This window comes from Aquarana catesbeiana, linkage group LG05, assembly GCF_042186555.1.
Source record: "Aquarana catesbeiana isolate 2022-GZ linkage group LG05, ASM4218655v1, whole genome shotgun sequence".
Taxonomy (NCBI): Eukaryota; Metazoa; Chordata; class Amphibia; order Anura; family Ranidae; genus Aquarana; species Aquarana catesbeiana.
Window position 1 is genome coordinate 128,947,752 of NC_133328.1, and position 23,168 is coordinate 128,970,919.

The window sequence follows — 23,168 nt, forward strand, 5'->3', positions numbered from 1 at the left end:
AAGTTTGGAGACCCCTGCTCCAGTCCACGAGGTCTTTGGAGACTGGGATATCCTCAAACAGACCAGTAAGAGATAAGTCGAAACCTCCTCCTGCTTACTGCTGCACAAACCTCTTGGGAGATGTACACATTTTGTCTGGCCTTGGACAGTCCTTGTACAGCACATTCTGTACAAAAGGGTGGAAAATGACCATTGGGTTTTAGTTTTGGTAAGGGATCATCTCATACTGGTGACCTTAGATCTAGCAGGTGGAAATGGTTTTAACTTCAAACAGGAGCACACCTTTCTTATCTATGTAATCCTTAATGTTTTTTTGAGCTTTTGAAAGAGTTAAGGCAACTGCCCTTCCCCCTGGGAGGAGTTCTCAGACTGGACAAGTTAAAACGCAGGGGAAGCTGACTGGAGGCTTTAAGTATCTTGCAGTCTAAGTGCAGAGAAAGAGTCTCCCCCCACCCCCATCAGATCTACCAAAGGGTCAGAAAATTCCTCTCTAGTTAGAAAGGAAGAATGAGGCGCACCCAAGGAGATAAGGGGAGACTCTGAGGTGTGGAGCCTTATGTCCATGGACCCAGGTGCAGAGTTTTCAGAGAAATCCACAGAGGAAGGGACAAAGGCTCACCACACCAGGGTACTGGCTCCTTCCTAGGGGAAAGGCCACTAGGTGGAAAATCTACTCTTGAGGGCATACCCACTGCTTCATGAAGAGTGTCTTTAAGGACTGGAACTGCTGGGATTCAGATTGCCACTGCCCTTGACTTGTAGAGCACTCTGCAGTTAACTACAGTGCTGGAGCCAACATAGGCTGGTCTCGTCTTCAATGGGGCAGGGTCCAGGTGCGGTTCCCTGAGGCACTACAAAGGGGTGACAGATCTAATCCTATCTCTGTAGTGCTGTTGATGCAGCAAGGGGGAGAAGGGATTTCTCCATGTGAAGAATCAAAGTCTTCAATCTGCCAATATAATCAGAATTCATAACACAGAAGCCTGCTTCCAGTAGAGAGGAGGCGCCTGTGTATTGTATAAATTAAGAAAAAAGGGTACTTAAACCAATTTTCAGTTCCATTTATATAAATCATTATACACGACAAAAAAAAATAAAAATAAATAACTGCGACAACTTTCAGATGAAGTGGCGGCTTTGTACGCTCACATGTTAGAAAGAGGCAATAGATGGCATTACAGGATCTTTTGTGTAGCTTTTTCTAATCAACAGAGCCAATAAAAAAACCTGCAAAGTGTCAAGCCCTGAAAAGTTCTGTATTCATTTTTATGCTATATAGACATGCACGCGCTGCAAGGCTGACTGAACAACAAGATAGTGTGGCAGGCAAATTTTTTCCAAAAATAATTGTCAACAATGTTTTTTTACAGCTCTCATGTGCGAAAACACAGTCTCTAGATCTATATAGGTTGAGATTAGTAGTAAATTCTAGTATACAATACAAAGCATAGCATATAATAAAAAACCTTTTCATTTAAACAAAGGAACTGTTCCCATTTTAAGCTCTCCTACAAAGATTAAGAAAGATCATTTCAGTAAGACTTTTAACTATGAAAACAAAAGCAACAGCAAATAAAATGCAACATTTTTTTCCTGTATATTACCGAATAGTACTGGTTTGCAATATACGGTAATTATCGAAGCAGAGAGAGAGAGAGAGAGATAGAGAGAAAGAAATAGAAAATCAGACTTGAAATGAGGCACATAAGTAGGTTTCTTGAATTGTATTCATTGCCACAGGGGACATGCCACTTATAGCAAACCTATGTCACAAGGAGGAAAAACAGTTGAATAGGTTGAGTACATTCAAGCAGAGCTGCTAAATTTGCACAGCAGATGTCTCTAAAGAACATTGCTGTGCATGAATACGATTGCAGCCTAGAGGTCTCTAGCTCTAACAAAATAATTGCTCCAAGGCCATGTGCTGTTTTGGGTTCATGGTGTAAATGTAATTAAGGTTTGCATTTAAATAAATCATTTTAGATATATGCCCCCATCATACCTCGACATGACCGCTGAAGGCCGCATGGTGTAATGCTGTTCTCCCTGCTCGGTCAGATACATTAACATTGCTAAGAAGAGGCACCAGTGCTTCTGCACACTTCACAGCTTTGTTTGCTGCAGCTATGTGCAAGGGGGTCTGCCAGTTTTTGTCACGGGCGTTGACATCGGCTGAATGTTTTAACAACACCTGAACAGCATCCTGTGGACATAAATAGAAACGGTTAAAAATGCATCATAAAAGATTAATGGCATACTATTCCAAAATAGAGACTTCACTAAGAGCTTGAGATACTAAAAGATGTTCAGCAGATGTTACAATCCCAGGGCATTACAATTTTTTTTCCCCACGTGTAAACCTCACGTACAACTTGAGTTTTTAAAAAATCTGAATAAAATTTAAGGGGCAACCATTACAGATTTATTTTTGAAGCTGCAGGCTCCAGTGTAGTCTATGGCCCCTTTGACACTGAAGGACCAATCGAGTCTGCCGGTCAGTTTTTCCGTGCAGACACTACCTGACCATCCATAGCTCTCTTGACACCTGCCAGCATCCGATCCAATAAAAGACAGACAGATGGGGATAGGTTCCTTATACGTCCGGTGGATCAGAGGACAGTCGGATGGAAATGGACAGGCAGTCCGTTTCCGTCAGACCACCCCATAAAGTAGAGCGAGCTGTGTTTGTGTTCCCTCTGCATAGTGGAGTTGACATGGACCTGTCATCCACCTGCTCAGCTGAGAGATCCCTCTCTGAGCAGGTGCCTCTGCCGCTCCTGAATGCTCCTTCGCTGTTAGTTAGAAAGCGTAACTCTATTTTTGTTGAGGAAAAAAAAAAAAAAAAAAAAGAAAAAAAAAAAAAATTGCCCTCTGGGTGATCTATGTACATTGCAAGGTTGCATGGCAGCCTGTTCCTCTTTGCCCTTGTGCTGAGTGAGTTTAATGAGAGTGGTTTGATAATCAACCAGCTGCTGCAGAATCAGAGCTCTAGGAATGAGGAAAGTGTCAGAGTCTGCATCCATTTAGACGTTATTTCCTATTGGGGGTATCTTACCAAAAATGACATTTTTGTTGCAGGGGGTGCCAAAAATCTGACTTGTGTCTTAGTGTAGACTTCTGGGAAAATCAGTGAGCCAATCACACAATCAGAAAATTATGTTTCTGTATGCAGAACACCTCCAGGTAGCCATATTGCATTGCACTTTACAGAAAATTACAACGATGCAGATTGAAAAGGAAAGGTCATTTTTAATAACATTCAATATGACTTGTATCACAATTGTATATGCTATTTTTTTTTAATTTGCTATTTTTTTCCCCATGAAAGTGGAGTTACCCTTTAAATCACTGACTTGTAGCAAGCAAATATATCAGGTGTCAGGACATGTCATATGCACATGGTTCCTTAAAAAGAAAATATTCAAAGATCAAGTCTACTTTAAAGGCAGAAGGATTTTTTACTGTAATGCATGAAGGTAAAAAACATACTGCTAGCAAAACCATTGCACAGAGCAGGTTAGTATAGAATCACTGAGCAGATATGTTTTTTTTGGTTACTGCTGAAGAGTTAAAATCAGACAAATTCATACGCTTATACCTTTGTTGTTCCTGGGTATGAAGGCCATTTCCAGGCCCACTCTCCCTGTTGAAGTTCTAATATTTATGTTATGGAGAGTGTTAAGAGGATCTGGAACATGCCAAGATGGGCAGAAGCACCAAAAATTCCTAGGTCGACAGGAACAGTCAGGACATATAACCAGAAAATCCTGCTGTAGGAGACTCCCAGGACAAAGCAAGGATTGACTAAGTAAAACCAAGGCCCACCTATAACTAGATAGCACTTTAAGTGGAGTGCCCCTAAGTAGATTGGTCACAACAGGTAATAATCCCACAGCTGAAAATTTGGTTCTAGATGGATGCTAGCCATCTAAATGACATCATAGCTTACAACATTTTATTGGGAGATTGTGGAATAGTTAGATTAAATACATGTATTCCAGTAAGGAGTCCCCCCCAGGCTCAGACCAAAATACTGTTATTTCTGTTTCAGCTGTGGAAAAGTTGGTAGAGGCACTGATTGGCTTCTCAGCCAAAGACAGCCAAATAGTGCCTCTGCTTCAAACTAAATCCACCCCTGTCCGTTGATAAAAACCAGAAATAGGGATGTCAGTCAACGCAAGGAAAATGTGACAGAAAGGAAGCTAAAAATATATTGTGACACAAGTCAAGTCACATGGTTTTAACAAGATTGTATTCCTCCAGTTAGGTTTCTGCTCTTCAGCAGGTCTGGACACTACTGTACTTGAAACCTACTTTCCTGATAACTGAAGAGGTATTATTCCTCCCAAAAACAGGATTAATATATTGCAGACTATTAATCCTTAAAATGTGGTGGTGGATTTTTAATTTTTTTTCCCCACATAGTGACCCGGCCAGTAACACTTCCAGTTTTAAGGTCTCTTCCTTCGGGATTGGGAAGCAATGGAGACACCTTAGGACAGCAGCATTGACAATCTGGGGAGAGCAGTGTTAAGTCAGATCCATCTAAATCCTCTAGAGCATCTAATAAATTAAGCCCCCATCAGCGCTGAAGTGGAACTAAACCCATCAATTTAACAGTTTCCCAAACTATTTTATTCAAGGCATGCAGTCACATTTGCTTGTGCGCTCTCCCAAACGGCAAGGTCATCAAATGGCTGGGGTCAGAACTGATCACATGAACAGCACCCATGGCAACTGCAGATAAAATGTAGGCCAAGATGACAACTACCTTGGCTGTAAAGGATAGAAGGGTTTAGTTCAGCTTTAAATGGTTTGTCTCAACCCTCTAACTGCCAGCTTTGTTGGACAGCTTGGTCCGTTAAAGTTGAAAAATACCAGACTTGCTGCCTGAAGCAGAAGGTGAAAATTAATGCAAAAAAGGCTAAAAAAGAAAATGTAGCCACCATATTTAAGAATTGATCAGCTGCAATAAAAGGTTAGTTTATGGGTTTTATACCTCTTTAATTGCCAGCCGTTTGTGTTTCTCCTATTTGAGCAAAGCAGCCCAAAATGTGAGTATGAGAGAGATTGTACTGATGGGATGAGCAGTTTTTATACATACCTCACTGCGGGATGCCACAGCTCTGTGCAGAGGAGTCAACCACTTGCTGTCTTTGGCATTTACTCTAGCTCCTATATTTAAAAAAAAAAAAAAAAAAAAAAAAAAAAACACAAAGCAGATGAGATTCGGTTTGTTTGGTAGTCTTGTAAAACAAAGATAACAGTCCTCCTTTGAGAACTGAATTATCAGATCACTGACTTCAAGTTCAACTGATCTAAGTGTAACATATATATATTACACACACACACACACACACACACAGTATATAGTTTAATCATTACCCCCAAGAGAAATTAACATAAATAAGCAGGGAACTCACTTTTGGTAATTTCACTCAATGTTATTTCAAAATGGTCCCTCTTTAGTCCATCAACCATAAATGTATAGTAGCAACAAAACTGAATACACACACACACAGTGGTTCACACGTGACACACCAAACCACAATGTCTCAATGTTGAGTGGCATTCTAGAATTTTGCCTGCATAAAAAGTTTCACAAAATTAGGCACAATGAGATGAGTCACTGTTCATAGCAGCAACCATAAGAACCAGTAACCACAGAAACCAACAGGGATATGAACAGCAACATTAAAAACAGACCATTATTGAAAAAAAAAAAGATAATTAAAAGAAAGAAGAAAAAAAACAGGAAGTCCGAAGCAGCCTTCTGTCAGTTACTCAGAATTTACTAGTCTGCATTTCCAGCATTTCCTTCCTTGTCATAGCTTTTGAGAATGTTATTAGGGAACGGACTGGTTTTAGCAGCAGTGCTTCAGGTGGCAGTGTATTCAACCTTTTTTGGTAATCCCCAATATCAGGTTTCTCTGGCTCCTTGTTCTGAGAAAAGTTTATAGTAATAGAAAACAAATTTCACAGAAAGAAGCCAGGACTTGTTTAAAAAACTGCATTGAGGCAACACTTGCATTATTTTGATCACCTGGTTTTTAACAGCTGGCATAAATATAAATCCCTCAAAAATCTGTTTTATTCATGCCAGATAGATACTACTGTCAGCGGTGATCTTCCAATGCGGCTACTAACCATTCTCTGCTCCCCCCCCTTCCAGGCCACATGTCTATTCACAAAAAATGAATAAAAAGGGAGAGTTTAAGAGATAAGGGAGAACAATGTAATCTGCCCTAGTCCATTTACAGAACACCTAGTATTCTGTAAAAAGAATATAAGACTTTTGCGAATGGATGAGGGAGATAAAGACAAAACCTCCACTATATTATAGCTGAAATTGTCAGTAGAAGCCCCTGAAGATCACAGCTGGCAGTAGTGATATAATAGTGTAAATATACGGTAACTAGGATTTTTATCAAACCCAGCAGCCATCCAGAACTAGTATAGACAGCATTAAAATGTAACTTATCTGGTCCAAGCAAAAGTCAAAAATGTTTTCCTGGAGTTCTACTTTAAGCACACTTTGTATGCTTAAAGTATAACTAAAGGCAAAAGTCTTTTTTTTGTTTTGGATAGAGTGGATATGGATTAGAACACCTCGGTTTTTATTGCTGTCTGTATTCCCATTGGGGAGATTCACCCTATTTGTCAACAGTGAAAGCAAAAGAAAACTCCAAAATTTGTGGTTGTCCCCAGAAAAGTAAGAGGGGACGTCTTTCAATGGGGACATTAGTTCTGGTGACCTGGGGGACACCAAGAGATTCCCTTAATTTGCAGTGAAGGTTAATCTCCCCAATGGGACACAGATTACAAAAGAAAACAGAGAATTAGAACCCTACCTTACTCTATCCAAAATGACAAAAAAAAAAAAAAAAAGTTTTTACTATAGTAAAGTAATAGAGAGTACATAATTAAAAACAAACAGGAGTGAGGTTGGTGAAAATGCAGTACAGGACAGAAAAGGAAGAGAAGAACGGTTCTCTATGAACACAGATAAGCAATGCACATCTGAACAGACTGCAAAAATCAGCTTCAGAGCAATATCAGTGTACATTGCAGATTTTAACTACAGGTCAACTGGGCCGAGGCTCAAACTCCTCTTGTACATGATGCCGCGCTGTCCTGAAAAACAGCAATACTTTCCAGAGTGGCTCACAATAGATAGATGAAAACCTTGACAGAAAAGGTTTCAAGACAGGTTCCCTTTTAGCAGACAGCACAGAGAAGAGGAAACAGCTGTGGTTTGCCAGTGTGTCTCTCTTATTATAAAGTTCAACTGAGACCCAGACCAGGGAAGTTCCTTCCATGAGACAAGCATCTCTTCTTAGAAAGCATGCTACAAGGGTGGAGTTGCTGACTCTAACTCAGCTGACTGTCATTCCCATTGAGACACAACATAAAGTAAACAAATGATCATGCTACTGAAAGACTCTGAGACCCCTTTCACACGGGCAGACTGATCAGGTCTGCCTGTACGTTTTTTGGGCCAGACTCGATCAGACCACCCATAGCTCTCTATGATGCAGCAGATGTCAGCGGATATGTGTTCACTGACACCCACGACATCTGATCCAGTGCGCTCTGCTAAAAACTGACGAATGGGGATCCGTTCCCCATCTGTCTGCTGGTTTGGATGACAGTTGGATGGAAACAGACAGGTGGTATTATGGAGTTCTGGCTTTGAAGATGAAGCCTGAGGATAGCGATGGGCTCCACTTCTTTGTGAGGAGGTAGAAGCCCCCAGCAGAAGGGGGTTTAGGTCTATTATTGTACAAGAACTTCTGTTACATATTTTACGCAAAGGGCCCGGTATGGATTGGGGGGACCCCACACCATTTTTTCCTCTTAATTTTTCATTACCAGCATTTTTTTTTTTTTTTTAAACACATTCATCATTCACTCATCGGTTAAGGACGTGGCGGCCGCCTACCTCAATAACCATGACAGTTACTGGTTAAGGATGCCGGCAGCCGCCCACTCCTAAACAGCCAGCTATTTAAAGCCTGTGTTAGGAACACCGGCAGCAAATTATCACAGACTTTAGCTAGTAAAATTCCACATGACTTCATAAAAAAACTCATCTGGTATTTTAGCAGTGTTTTTTAGTTCATGCCAAAAAACTTTTTGAAAAACGATGTACGGTAAAATACCACTTTGTGAATGGAGCCCACAATCCAGATGCAACATTGAGGCTTTTATGCACAGCAAAAGTAAGCAAATCTACATAGGCAAGCATACTGCATGGAGCCATATCATCAGCTAGGAGATGAGAAAACTTCAACAGCATCCTCTAACACTGCCTCTACGTGTGGAAAAAGCTTGATGCTTTTGCATTAGACAGTAATGGCTGCATTAAAGCTGTTCGTTGTCCAAGAAAGTCTGACATGGTTGAGAAAATAAAAACCCGCCCTGGTCAGACACCTGTTGCGTGTCTGAGACAAAGTTACCTCTGGACTCCAGGACAGTGCACTTTAAGGACTTTTAATCCACAGCTGCCAGTGTTCTGTCGAGAAGTGCCCCCCATCGGATAGAACACTGGCCTCCTTTACTGAGCCCGTCGGCTTCCCTTTGCGCTCTCTCTACTGCTAAAGCTCGACACGGATCCGTAAGTCTCACTTGCTCTTTTCTAATGACATGGATGAAGTTTAACCCTTGTACTGCTATTATAATTGTACTACACAGAGGCTGCTGCTACTGCACTGGGATGCTGCTTTGTTCTGTTTAATGCTGAAACTTGTACACTGGCTTTCCAGATATGGGGAAAGCACGTCCATGAAGGAGTACACAGCAACCTGGGAGTTGACCTTCCTGTAGTGAAGTCCTCATGGCAAAAGGTCGATAAGGAGTACTTTACAAAAGTTTCAGATTGAAGTGGTAGTAAAAGGGCGCCTAACAATGTAATGCAACACCTAGTTATACACCGGAGACTAAGCTCTGAATAGTAGAATTTTTACTGCCACGTTTGACAAATTTACCACTTCTTAAAGTGAAAATTTTTCAAACACAATTCTCAGTTTGCTGTCAGTTCTTACATGGAAACAAATACTGTTCAGGAAGTCTGCAATAAATTAGGCTTTAGTAATGGTTCAGTGCAGAGTAAACCTGTCCTACCTGTCCATGTCACCAATTTGGGTCCAGGCTTAGGCCATCATGATGGACATACCCCCTGGAGGGATCTTCAGGGCCTGTGTTCCATAGGGATGATCCTTGGCCCTGGGCCTGTATAGAAGCCTGCAGCTTACTGCATGTTTAACAGAGTACGAAGGTGATCAGCCAAGTAGGATCCAGTGCCCAAAGCAACATTACTGAGGTTGCACTGATCCAGGTGCACTGCTTCTGTTGAATTAGAAGTGCGGAGTTGTATAAATGATTTCTTGATAAGAAAGAGGTTGATCACCTAAGGACACTAGCTTTGATGGACTGGGGTAAGGTTATATGGGTACACCCCCAGGGCAAGTCCAGCAAAGCATTGCCAGTGTCTAATCACCTGAAAGTACCAGCATATAACCCGGGGTCTATGAATATTCAGCTTGTGTTCTGTAGGATTTAGAACAATGCCTGGGATGGCAGACACTGACTGTGACCACACGCTGGTCTGCTGTGTAGATAAGACTCATGATAAAGCCTGCTGTATACATCTGTCTTGTTAACAGCCGAGACACAGAATGATGCCTACACATGCACCCCACAGTACCAAAGTGGAAGCTGCACCTATGCAGTAAGGTGCAGGGACAAGGTAGAAGTCCCAAAAAAATGTAAACCCTGCAAGCTATCACCAGACTGCAATGGAGTGCCAAGATGAAGACATGGACACTTTTGGAAAGGGTCCAAGTGTGCTACCCTCCCACTCTGTTGGTCAGCTGGTGATGGGGTACCAGCTACAGAACTGTATTTAATGGGTCGGCAACAGATTCACTTCAGTTGCAGCATCACAGGTCATACATGCAGCACTAAGCCTGGGGGCACCGATATGGAAAGCTCACATCCTCTACCACAGAGGCTTTGTGTAGCCAACGTCTTTTCTTGACAGAAGGTCTTTAAACATTAAATACACCATTCATAAGTCACTCCTCGGAGAGATGCATCCATCTAAAGACACAAGCAAAAAACTAAGGCTTGCATAGTGGGAGGGGTTGTTTAGGCTTTGATCGTCTTTGCCAGTTTACCATCATGAATGTGCAGAAAATAATCCATCCATTATGAAAACAAAGACCTGTGCCCTGTACTGTACAAGACAAAGGCTTTTTCCAATACCCTAAACGCCACCGCAAGGGAGGATTTTTGTTGTCCCTGAAGGTAGGCTTTTCTCCTATGTATCTTTGCAGGGCAGCCATGTTTTTCACAAAGGAAAAATGTCAAAATCGGTCCGCCTTTGTTCATGTCCATTACATGATGGATTGATGAGACAGTGGTTTAAATAAAACAAAAACAAACAAAACAAAATAAGGTTCTTTGTGATTTAAGAAAAATTCTCACAAGACATTTTAAACTTTTATTTAATCCTTTGGGAGTAGCAAGCGCTTATAGCATTTGGTCTTGTTGGGATCCATTCTTCTGTTGCCAAGTGTGGCAAGCCACTTTTCCCCTGCTGTCCAATAACACTGCTAGGAATTTGTAAGCAACAGTGTTGATCTTTGGCAGCTGGGACAACTCTGGAGACCAGTGCTGCCATTCACAAAAGATCGCGCAGCCTGTGGCGCAGTTTGTGTTTATTTGCGGCTGCTTGTAAACATACACAGCACTGCAATGGGGTTGTTTTTAATGAACGATCAGCACCGTAGGACTATATCATAAGTGGCACCATTTCCGACAGCGCTCATCAGTCATTCATCAAAGTGAAGCACTGCAGGGCTGTGTGATTCATCAGCAGGGACTGTGTACTCGTACAAGCACCGGCAGATAGATAACAGAGAGCTGAGTGAGCACAATCAGCACTGTCGGGCAGGGTGGATTATTCCTTCATAGTAAAAGGACAAATCAGCTTGCAAGGGGATGAAGGCTTAGTGCTGGCCAAACCTCTGCTTACAAGAAGGGCCAAAATTCGAACCTTAGAATAGGGCGGAGCTACAGTCAGAAGGAGGGCTTTTAATTCCCAATGGGGATCCGAGTGGGAGCAAGTGTTATATGCACTTGGTCCCTTTCAGGAATAAAGTTTAAAAATACTTAATGAGAGTTCTTCTTTAAAGCTCATATGAAGTGATAAAAGCACTGCATTTCTAGCAAGATCAATGGGTATTTTCTGTTTTTTGCTGCAAACATTTTTAGCCTGTAAAAAATAAAAAGGGGGAAGAAAACTAAGGCTGGCGATACATTATACAATTTTCGTGTCCAATTTTCCTTTAGATTTTCCAAAACCATATGAGTTCAAACCTACACACTTTCATTTTGAATGCAATCAGGTAGGCCGGCCCTTGCACTACATAGTTAAATAGAAAGGAAACTGAATAAGAAAATTGTATAAATGTGTGGCCAGCTTAAACACCACAAGGACCATTAAGCTGCAATATAAATATAAGCTGCAATATAAAAAAAAAAAGAAACATGCAGACTGCCATTGTTGACTTTTTTTGAAAATGCTAGTTGCCTGGCTTTTTTTTGCCTAGCTTTCTGTGGCTTCAAGACTAAGACACGAAGAACAAACATGCAGAGAGTCACATTTGTGATCTGCACATTTATTGCATTAATTTGTAATACTGAATCCACTGGATTAGCATGGCAGTCATGGAACTGTAATGTTTAAAAAAGGTCAGCAACGGCAGCCTCAATTCTTTTTCTGTACAGGTTTTACATAACCAAATCATTTTCTAGTTTTGGCTAGAAAAGAACTGGTCTGGAACCCCTTTCAAGTTCATAGTTGCTGTCATTGTCCTAGATAGAGTCGCCCCATATGTACTGGTGACCACTGACCAAAAAAGAAAGTCATGAGAAATGCAAAATTTTACAGTTGTCACCGGGACAAGAGCAGAAAATTATCAATGACAACTAGATGGAATTTTGCTCATTCTGTAGCGATTCTCTCACCTGCTGTTGCATCTTAAGCACAGGATGTGAACATAAAATCTTTTCAATGGAATAAAACTAACATATTTTAACCCTTCTTTACTCTATCCAAATCTAAAAAGAAAAGGTTTGGCTAGACTCATTAAAACCAAAAAACGCACAAATGCAAGTTTCTTTTTTTGACAGTAGCCTCAAACTGTGCATCAATAAGGTAAAACTACAGCATGGCAAACCATCTCTGCTGACTTAAATCTATTTTACCTGTTCCCCAAAGCTTGCCGGTTCTAGAGGCAAGCATCTGACTGCAAGAAACCACCCAAGCGTGAACAGGTCCTAAGGGATTTACTAAGCAGAACTACTTTGAAAAGGAAGCCCTCCTGGTACTACAAAATACATTGATAGAACATACCAGATAAAATGAGAAGCTCTATAATTTCTGCATCTCCCAAGTAGGCAGCTGCATGGAGTGGTGTTCTCTTCTCATTATCCTGCAACAACAAGGAAAATGCTATCAGAATTCAAGCGGTTCTGAAAATAAAGGGGGAAAATAAATATAACAATTTTAAATAAATATAACAATTTGCATATATATATATATATATATATATATATATATATATATATATATATATATATATATATATATACACACATACACACACACACACACACACACACACACACATATATACATATACATACATATACATACATACATATACACACACACACACATACATACTTATACACACACAGTGGGGACGGAAAGTATTCAGACCCCCTTAAATTTTTCCCCCTTTGTTATATTGCAGCCATTTGTTAAAATTATTTAGGTTGAATGCGGCCAAGTACAGGGATATCCTGGACGAAAACCTTCTCCAGAGTGCTCAGGACCTCAGACTGGGCCAAAGGTTTACCTTTTAACAAGACAATGACCCTAAGCACACAGCTAAAATAACGAAGAAGGAGTGGCTTCACAACAACTCCGTGACTGTTCTTGAATGGCCCAGCCAGAGCCCTGACTTAAACCCAATTCTCTGGAGAGACCTAAAAATGGCTGTCCACCAACCTTTACCATCCAACCTGACAGAACTGGAGAGGATCTGCAACGAGGAATGGCAGAGAATCCCCAAATCCAGGTGTGAAAAACTTGTTGCATCTTTCCCAAAAAGACTCATGGCTGTATTAGATCAAAAGGGTGCTTCTACTAAATACTGAGCAAAGGGTCTGAATACTTAGGAGCATGTGATATTTCAGTTTTTCTTTTTTAATAAATCTGCAAAAATGTCAACAATTCTGTGTTTTTCTGTCAATATGGGGTGCTGTGTGTACATCAATGAGGAAAATAAAATGAACTTAAATGATTTAGCAAATGGCTGCAATATAGTTTTAATAAATGAATAATTCTAGGCATCAGCATGTTATGCATAGTTACATTATCCCAGCTTCAGGGTGGACTTGTTTTAAAGTGGTTGTAAACTTAGTTACACCACTTGTACCTACAGGTAAGCCTATAATGAGGCTTACCTGTAGGTACTGTAAATATCTCCTAAACCTGAAATGTTTAGAAAATATTTACCATATACACTTGCGTCATTGGCACATGCGCTGTGAAGAAGCGGTCCTCCGTGATGTCAGGGGACTCCAGCCGGTCACAGAGCCGGAGTCCGCGGCCCCGGAAGGAAGAGGGGCGAAGAGGGATGCGGCCACCAGCGGGGACAACGTGGGCTTCATTTGCAGGTAAGTGCCACATAACAGGCTAGTATGCAATGAATACTAGCCCATTATGCTTTTACTTTGCAGTGGAAAAAAAAGATTTAAAACCCATCAGGGTTTACTACCTCTTTAAATCATGATTTAAATCACTAGTAAAAAGGCTTGATTTAAATCATAATTTTTAAAGAGCAACTATCATCTGTCTCACTGCGACTCCTGATCCGCTGTTGACTCACCGACAGTCCCATTCACTTTAATGGGACGGCTGGTGATGTGGCAGTGAGACAAGGTGAGGGATGTGGCAGCAGCAGGTGAGTGGATGCCCACTAACAGGCGCTGCCATGATCGATCTGAAATGGTGCTCTTTTAAAGGACTTATTATTGCTGGTAGTTAGAATCTTTAATATTTGCAAACATGAAGGTTTCTGATTTAAAATAAGAAGCTGTCAGGTTAGGAACAGCAATATCAGAACCAATTCAATCATACAGTTTGTAGTGCACATAGATTTGCAAAACAATGGAATAAAGGAATATGCCTGAAATCTGTTTTATCTCATGATTACTGTAAAATTGTATTAATGCATTAATGCAGTGCAAAACCCGATTTAAATTAAAAAAAAAAAAAAAATTCTTTGATTTTTATCCACCCTGCCCAGCTTGGACCAATGTACCTATGTATATGACATACCTGGCAGATTTCCCTGTAAGCTGTAAATCAACATGGCTACTTCAGTGATTTACACTTGCTTTCAGGTCCTGTGCTGAGTGACCAGCTTGATGCATTGTGAATACAGATCTACTGTTCAAATGCTTTGCATTTATGAACACAAAGCATCTTCTGATTGGATAGGGTGGAGAGTGCGATGTCACCACCCCACCCACCCATCCAGCTCATCTAGTCAGAGAACACTTTCCATTCAGAGAAGGAAAAGCATTCTCCGAATGGCACCCGTACGAGTGTCTGACCTCCTGTGTTCACAATACAGAAGAGCAGCTTCTTACCGTCAGGACCCGGAAGCAAGTGGAGATTACTGTAGTGGTGTTACTTCAGTGATTTCCGGAGAGCCAAGCTGGACCAACGTAGGTGTGTATTACATGTTGGTGCGTGGAATTATTCTTTAACAAAACCTTTAGGCAAAATTTGAGTACATAAAAACCTAATTCCCAGGCTGACCTCTGTTGGGCAGATTGAATGAATAGACTTATCTTTACTGACTAGGTGTACATTTAAGAACGGCAAATTGACATTCATACTGTTAAAACTAGCAACATTCCCTGAAGCACATGAGTTTATACATGCTTTTAACGTGTTTTAAAATGCACACTGATGCACTCTACACAAAGTGGTGGGAGACATTCAGGACAGTAGAAATACAGTAGATTTTCAAGAGTATTGGGACACCTGCCTTTACATGCACATGAAGTTTAATGGCATCCCAGTCTTAATCTGTAGGGTTCAATACTGAGTTGGCCCACCCTTTGCAGCTATAACAGCTTCAACTCTTCTGGGAAGGCTGTCCACAGGGTTTAGGAGTGTGTATGGGAATGTTTAACCATTCTTCCAGAAGCACATTTGTGAGGTCAGGCACTGATGTGAACGAGAAGGCCTGGCTCGCAGTCTCCACTCAAATTCATCCCAAAGGTGTTCTATTAGGTTGAGGTCAGGACTCTGTGCAGGCCAGTCAAGTTCCTCCACCCCAAACTCACTCATCCATGTTTTTTATAGACCTTGCTTTGTGCACTGGTGTGCAGTCTTGTTGGAACAGAAAGGGGTTCCAAACTGTCCCCATAAAGTTGGGAGCATAAAATTGTCCAAAACGTCTTGGTATGCTGACGCTAGAGCTGCATGATTCTGGCCAAAAAGAGAATCACGATTTTTTTGCTTAGAATAAAAAGATCACGATTCTCTCGACGTAAAATCTTTCACATTATACAAAAAAAATGGGCCGACTTTACTGTTTTTTTGTTTTTTTTTGTTTTTTTTTTTTTTTTTTTTTTTTTAATTCATTTCAGTTGAAAGACCGCTGCGCAAATACAGTGTGACATAAAATATTGCAACAACCACCATTTTATTCTCTAGGGCAGTGATGGCAAACCTTGGCACCCCAGATGTTTTGGAACTATAATTCCCATGATGCACTCTGCAGTGTAGTTGAGCATCATGGGAAATGTAGTTCCAAAGCATCTGGAGTGCCAAGGTTCGCCTTGACTGCTCTAGGGTGTCTACTAAAATTATATAATACTAATTATATATTTCCTCCTATTCCTCTAAGAAACACTGCGCCAGCCCATAAATTCTTACTTCCCCCTGCCGGACCTCAGTTTATTCCAAGATTACCTCCGGCCAGCTGGGGAGACACAAGAACACAATAATAACATACTATCTCATATCATTATCATGCTGCGTTCTGGTCTTTTATAAGTCACCCCAAACTTTCGGGTGGGTAACTAGGGCTGTCCTGAAAGACTACTGGAAAAGACGTTACCGGTACGTAACTTTAATTTTCCCCTTTCGTCTTTCAGGACAGCCACCATGAGAGGATGAACAAGCACTTACCAGTTAGGGTGGGACTACAGCTTGCAAAACCTTTCGCCAAAAGGCTTGCTCACTAGCCGACACCAGGTCCACTCTGTAGTGCTTTACGAAAGTGGAATAGCTGGACCAAGTTGCTGCCCTGCATATCTGTTCTGGCGTTGCTCCAGCCCTTTCTGCCTGAGAAGCTGCCATAGCTCTGGTAGAGTGTGCTTTTATACCCATTGGGATTTCTTTCCCTGCTAATGCATAAGCCTGACCAATGGTTGCTCTGTGCCATCTGGCAATAGTGCGTCGAGACGCTTTGTATCCCTTTCTGGCCCAAGAAAATAAAACAAATAAAGAGTCTGACCTTCTTAATGTTTTGGTCAGATCTAGGTACTGAAGGATGCATCGCCTTATGTCCAAAGAATGAAATTTTAATTCCCTTTCCCCTGAGGGGTTTGGACAAAATGAGGGTAAAAACTACCTCCTGACTTCTGTGGAACCCAGAAGCCACTTTAGGCAAAAATGCCGGATCAGTCTTGAAAACAATCCGATCTGGGAAAATAACGCAAAAAGGAGGTCTGACAGATAAGGCCTCAATCTCACTGACTCTCCTGGCAGTTGTCACTGCTACTAAAAAAACTGTTTTTAACGTAAGATCCTTTAGTAGACACTCGTCTAAAGGTTCAAAGGGGGTTCCCGTTAGGTCCCACTTTGGAAAAGGAGGGCCTTGAACCGGTCTCTGTCTGGACAGAGCCTTAAAGAATCTGACCACCCACGGATTGGTGGCCAGATGCTTTTCTATATAAGCACTGAGTGCTGACACCTGACCTTTAAGGGTACTTATGGATAAACCCCTGTCTGCCCCACACTGAAGAAATTCCAACACAGCTGTGGGACTGTATACCGCAAAAGAGCCTTTTATGCACCATTCATTGAAACGTACCCAGACCTTCTTATAGATCTGGCGTGTTTCCTTCTTCCTGCTGTTGAGGAGGGTGGAGATTAAATTCTCAGAAAAACCTTTAGATCTTAACATACCCTCCTCAGTAGCCAGGTCGCTAACTTCCATTGGTGTACCCGTGGACAGAGGACTGGGCCCTGTGAAAGGAGATCTTCTCGAGGTGGTAGGAATAAGGGAGGTTCGACTGCTAGCTGCTTGAGTACTGAGAACCATGCCCTCTTTGGCCAATGTGGTGCCACTAGAATCAGGGACGTGCTTTCCATCTGAAACTTCCTGAGAACTGCCGGCAATAACACCGGAGGTGGGAAGGCATAGCGGGTTTTGAAATGCCAGTTCTGGATCAATGCGTGTACCCCCCCCCCCCGCCCCTCTGTTTAGAGAAAAAACATGGGGCTTTCGCGTTGTTTTTTGACATGAACAGATCCACTTCCGGAGGACCCCACTTCTCTGAAATGAGATTGAAAACCTCCTTGTTGAGGATCCAGTCGCCCGCTCTCAGCTTTGTTCAGCTGAGAAAGTCCGCCATCACATTCTTCTCTCCTTCAGGAAGACTGCTGAGAGTGAGAGAGAGTGTTGGTCTCGGCCCAGTTCAGAATTTCTGATGCTAAGGCCAAAAGGACTCTGCTTCTCGTACCGCCCTGTCTGTTTAAAGACAGGCCACGGCAGACGAGTTGTCCGACCGCACCTGAACATGGTGGCCCTGTAGCTCGTTTCTGAAAAACCTGAGTGCTAGCCCGTTTGCCCTCAGCTTTTTCCAATTGGACGACCTTCTTAGTTCGTCATCCTCCCAGGTGCCCTGTGCTAAAAGGGAACTCAGATGTGCCCCCCATCCTTTGCCACTTACGTCTGGTTACCACCCGAGAAACTGGGATGAACCAGACGACCTTGCGACAAGTTTGCAACCTTCCTCCACCACCATTGAGATCTCTTTACTTGGTGTGGAACCTGCACTAAGGTCTCCAGATCTTTCTGACTGTGATCCCACACCCTTAGGACGAAGGACTGCAAGGGACGAAAGTGCAGACCTGCCCACTGCACTGCTGGGAGGGTAGAGGTTAACAGACCCAGTGCTGACATCAGAACACTTATGGAGACCTGATTGCTGCACTGGAGAGCGGCCACTGCTCTGTCCAGTTTTAGTACTTTTTCTGTTGAAAGAAACACTCAGTGTTGTCCTGTACCACCCTAGTCCTGTAAGGACCTTCTTTGTTAGTTCGAGATCTTTGAATAACTGTACTGGGCAGGCTGCAAATAGGAGCAGGTCATCCAGATAGGCTATTACTGATATTCCCTGGAGTCGGAGAAAGGATATAACTTCCGCCAAGACCTTGGTGAAAATGCGGGGCAAGGAGGATAGCCGAATGGCAGTGTTTGAAACTGTAGGTGTACCATTGTTCCACCTAAGTCTACTGCTAGCCGAAGAAACCTCTGCGAGGCTTCTGCTATAGGGACGTGTAGATACGCGTCCCTATGGTCCAGCGATACCATAAAGCAGTTGTGGGGTAGCAGGGCTCTGACTGTGAAAATTGTCTCCATATGGAATCTTCTGTATGTCACTGACCTGTTCAGGGGTTTTAAATTCAGAACCAATCTGAATTTCCCTGTGGGTTTTTTCACTACGAAGATGTGTGAATAGAATCCCTCTCCCTCTTCTGCCTTTGGTACTCTGTGAACCACATTCTGATCTTCCAGATCCCTCAGTGCTCCCAACAGAGCCTCGGCCTTTGCCGTGCACCTGGGTAGGTGCGTGACAAGGAATCTCCGCGGGGGAGGACTTGTGAATTCGAGGAGGTACCCCCTTCTTATAACCCCTAGGATAAAGTGATTGGGGGATATTGTCTCCCACTGTCGGAGGAAGGCCCCCAGTCTTCCCCCCCACTGTGGTTGGGAAGTCATTGGCTTTTACGGGGCTGCACAGGAGGGCGAAAAAAAATCGCCCCTCCTCTGCCCTTGCCTTTTTGACCCCAAGATCTTTTGCCCTTCCGGCTTTGGAGTTACTTTACGTTTTTGCGGATGAAACCCCTTCTTTGTATGTGCTGGGGTTTTCCGCTTAAGTGGGAAGGATTTCTTCCTGTCTGCTGTGCAGTCCAAAACGGTCTCTAAACCTGAGCCGCTAAAGGTATCCTGCACAACTTGACCTTAGAGGCGCTATCGCCTGGCCAAGTTTTTAGCCAGAGGGCTCTCCTGGCAGAATTGGCTAGAGCCGCTGATCTGGCCAACATGCGGACTGATTCTCCTGAGGCATCAGCTATGTAGGCGATACCCCACAGAATCGTAGGGAAAGAAGATAGAATGGTTTCTTTGGCAGTTCCAGCTTCAATATGCTCTTGGATCTGAGAGAGCCAGTGCTCCAGATTGCGAGCCACAACTGTGACAGCCAATTCAGGCTTTAAAATTGCCAATTGTTGAGTCCCAAGTCTTTTTGAGGAGAGAGTCTATTCTCTTATCCATGACATCTGCCAAGGCCCCCATGCCCTCAAACACCAGGTCCGTGTGTCTGGAGACCTGGGAGAAGGCGGTATCTAACTTGGGATTTTTATTCCAGATGGATGCTGGATCCTCTGAGAATGGAAATCTCCTTTAGGAATCTAGAAAAAAAGGGCTTACTTTCAGGATCTTGCCACTTCTTTTTTAATCGTTTCAACCAGTACCTCGTGTACTGGAAAAACCCTTTTCTTTTGTTCCCCCAAGCCCCTGTACATTTGGTCATGGAGGGTCAGGGGTTTCTTGTCCTACTGAATACCGAGGGTTGTATAAATAGCCCCTAAGAGGTCCTCTACCTCCTCCAGGGACAATTTATATCTGGAGTATTTCCTGGACTCCCCGTCCTGGTCCTCCCCCTCTGAACCTTCCTGGGAATCGGAGGAGGAACTGTCTGGTTGTCTCTGTTCCACTCCGGAAGGGCCTGGAGCTTCCTCTGCCCTCACTGAAGTTGCAGGTTGGGCAGGAGCAGAGCCCTGAGCCTGAGGCGGGGTTGTATCCTAGGGAGCTGGATTAATGGGAGGCTGAAACCTTTCAAATAAGGCTTTAAATGAAGAAAAGGTGTACGAGAGCTTTTTTACTGAGGCTGCTAGTCCTGACTCCTCTTGAGAGTCCCTCTCTTTAACAAGGGAGTCTATGCAGTCCCTACACAAGACCTTTGTCCATGACTCCCCTAATGTGTCCCTGCAGGAGGCACACTTCCTTTTAGAGCTATGTGTAGATTTACACTTCTCTGTAGCTTTCTGAAATACATGAAAAAAATACAAAACATTTTGTCACTTTAAAAACTAGGATACAACCCTGGGAGTGCACTAGACCCTCCTTAATATGTGGGGATCTGAGCCTCCCTCCCCCTGACCACCCAGGGTGTCTACCCCCCATTAGGGGAACTATACACGGAGGGGCAATCCTAGATAGAGAGTACCCTTCCCCAGGGCACTCTTACCTTAGGAAGGCTGGAGGTAGTGTCCGTTGGCTGAGCATCCGCTTCTGACATGACTGCAGGTGGTTGCTACTACCGAGTCAGACGCTGCCTGTGCGCGTTCCAGACTCATCCCCAGCTTGTGCCTGGCCTCCCTATCAGCTCCGCGACCCGGAACCAGAAGTCGCGGGTCAAAGACAAGCACTCGCCCTTCCGCCGGAAATGACATCGCCCGGCTCGCCTAGCTCCAAAAAAAGAGCGGCCTTTACAGTGTACAGGGAAAGGCGAACACCTACTTGCTGCGGCCCTGGGGACGTGATAGGGGTCCATCGCAACCTGAAGCCGTGCTCGACTAGAATGGGGTGGCAACTGAATGAAGGGTAAGTATCCCACTTGCTCCTGGGAAGCCCCTGCTCCCCTTACAGGATCAGAAAAAAATCACTAGCCACAGTCACCCTGACTGACTGGCCTGGCTCCTTGCAGTGTCTCCCCGCCGGAGGAAACACTAATACTGAGGTCCGGCAGGGGGAAGTAAGAATTTATGGGCTGGCGCAGTGTTTCCTAGAGGAAGAGGAGGAGACTATCTCTCATGGTGGCTGTCCTGAAAGACAAAATGGGAAAAATGATTTTAACTTGAAACCAACAAATGTCAGAAAAAGGTTTACTGTTTAAGTGGTTAAACTTTTTTCACTTACACACACAGTCTATTCCATTGACAAATTGTTACAATGTTTATACTCTGTTCAACTGATAAAGAATGTTTTGATTCTTGGCAGACTGCCCAGTTTTTCTCTTCCTTTCTTTTGAGGGCTGTGGCTTCAGAAGAGCAGAGAGAATTCTTTGCATAGAAAGAATTGTGAAATACTTTAGTAAAGATCGCAATAACGATTCTTGATGATTAATTCTGCAGCTCTAGCTGACGCTTTAAGAGTTCCCTTCACTGGAGCTAAGGGGCCAAGCCCAAACCCTGAAAAACAACCCCACACCATAATCCCCCCTCCACTAAATCATTTGGACCAGTGCACAAAGCAAGGTGAAGACATGGATGAGCGAGTTTGCGGTGAAGAAACTTGGCTGGCCTACACAGAGTCCTGACCTCAACCAAACAGAACACCTCTGGGATGAATTAGAGCACAGACTGCGAGCCAGGCCTTCTCATCCAACATCAGTGTCTGACCTCACAAATGTACTTCTGGAAAAATGGTCACACATTCCCATAGACACACTTCTAAACCTTGTGGACGGCCTTCCCAGAAGAGTTGAAGCTGTTATAGCTGCAAAGAGTGGGCCAACTCAATATTGAACATCACGGACTAAGACTGGGATGCCATTAAAGGTCATATGCGTGTAAAGGCAGGTGTCCCAATACTTTTGACAATATAGTGTATTATGGTGTAGTTATGCAAGTCTACAAAACCCAATTATACATATGGTTTTGTATGTGTATATCTTTGAGAACAAGCATTAAATGTGGGAACACTACATTATCTGCTTTTTTAAAGTGACCCTTGTTGCTCCAGCAACAGTTTGTTTCGATTTGTGCAACTGTGGACCCTGCAGTTTCCTCCCTATGCAGAAATGGCTGTCAGTCAGATAACCTCCCTTCTATAGTTTGCTGAAGGAATAGTGACCTGCTGATGTCATGATGAATATGACCACTGAAAGGTCTACCCTCTCCATTCATAGAAACACAATAGTACCAATGAATGGTAAAGCTGGGTGGAGAGGGCGAGCATAGTCAGGCACTAATGATGAGCCCAAATTACAGCTCCTTCGATTTTATTAACCCCTCTGCACAGGAAGATTACAGTGGTGTGGGGCATTGATGAAGGAGGATTTCAAGGAAACCAGGAACCAGAAGCACAATGGATAGAGCACATAAGTCATGTCCCCTGTGCTGATTTTTTGGGTTTATTTTGACTACACTTTAAATTTTTATAGACCTAGTAGAAAACACACATTAACCACATGAATGATCTATTAAATCTGTGTGTTCCATTGACATCTACAGAGATGAGTACCAATGAAAAGTTTCCTTGGAATGAGTAAACCGCTGCATTGACCAACTCTCCAGTCAAATGGAAAAGTGCACTATTAACAAATGGTGTGTAAGTACTTATTGAAAACCACAGACTGTATGATCAACACCAAAAAAAAAAAAAAAAAGGCAGACAATCCAAATATACTGTACCTTTGCCTTTGTCGTCCGTTATAAAGCTAAATACAATTATTTGCAAAAAAGGCACACAGACCCCCACATGCACCAAAATTGTGACTGAAAACTGTAGTCTTCTTTAGTGCTGCAGTTATTGTGAACTAAAACATCTGTTACTTATGAGAACCAGATCCATATATCTTTAGTATGTTCTAATCTATACCAACCTTTAACCATTTGCTTACATGAGTAAATCTATTCAGTAAATGGAGTTTGCAATCACTGCATGAGTGCTGAACATGCAGCATTAGTGCTGTGTGATTAAAAGCTTAGTCTGCAAACTGCATAGATGAGGCACAAGTATCAATAATGGATGAGCATGTCAAACAACATTCATTCA

At 42.8% G+C, this 23,168-nt stretch overlaps 1 protein-coding gene across 2 annotated transcripts in view; it reads right to left on the reverse strand.

The window, feature by feature from the left end:
• Window positions 1-23,168, reverse strand: part of ANKRD28 (ankyrin repeat domain 28) — a 227,536-nt gene that overhangs the window by 96,955 nt on the left and 107,413 nt on the right. For both annotated transcript variants that reach the window (XM_073630192.1, XM_073630191.1), the window contains exons 3-5: window positions 12,422-12,500; window positions 5,105-5,175; window positions 2,003-2,203 (exon numbers count right to left, since the gene is read on the reverse strand). In XM_073630192.1, coding sequence (XP_073486293.1) covers window positions 2,003-2,203; window positions 5,105-5,175; window positions 12,422-12,500 — 351 coding nt within the window. The remainder of the gene's footprint in view (window positions 1-2,002; window positions 2,204-5,104; window positions 5,176-12,421; window positions 12,501-23,168) is intronic.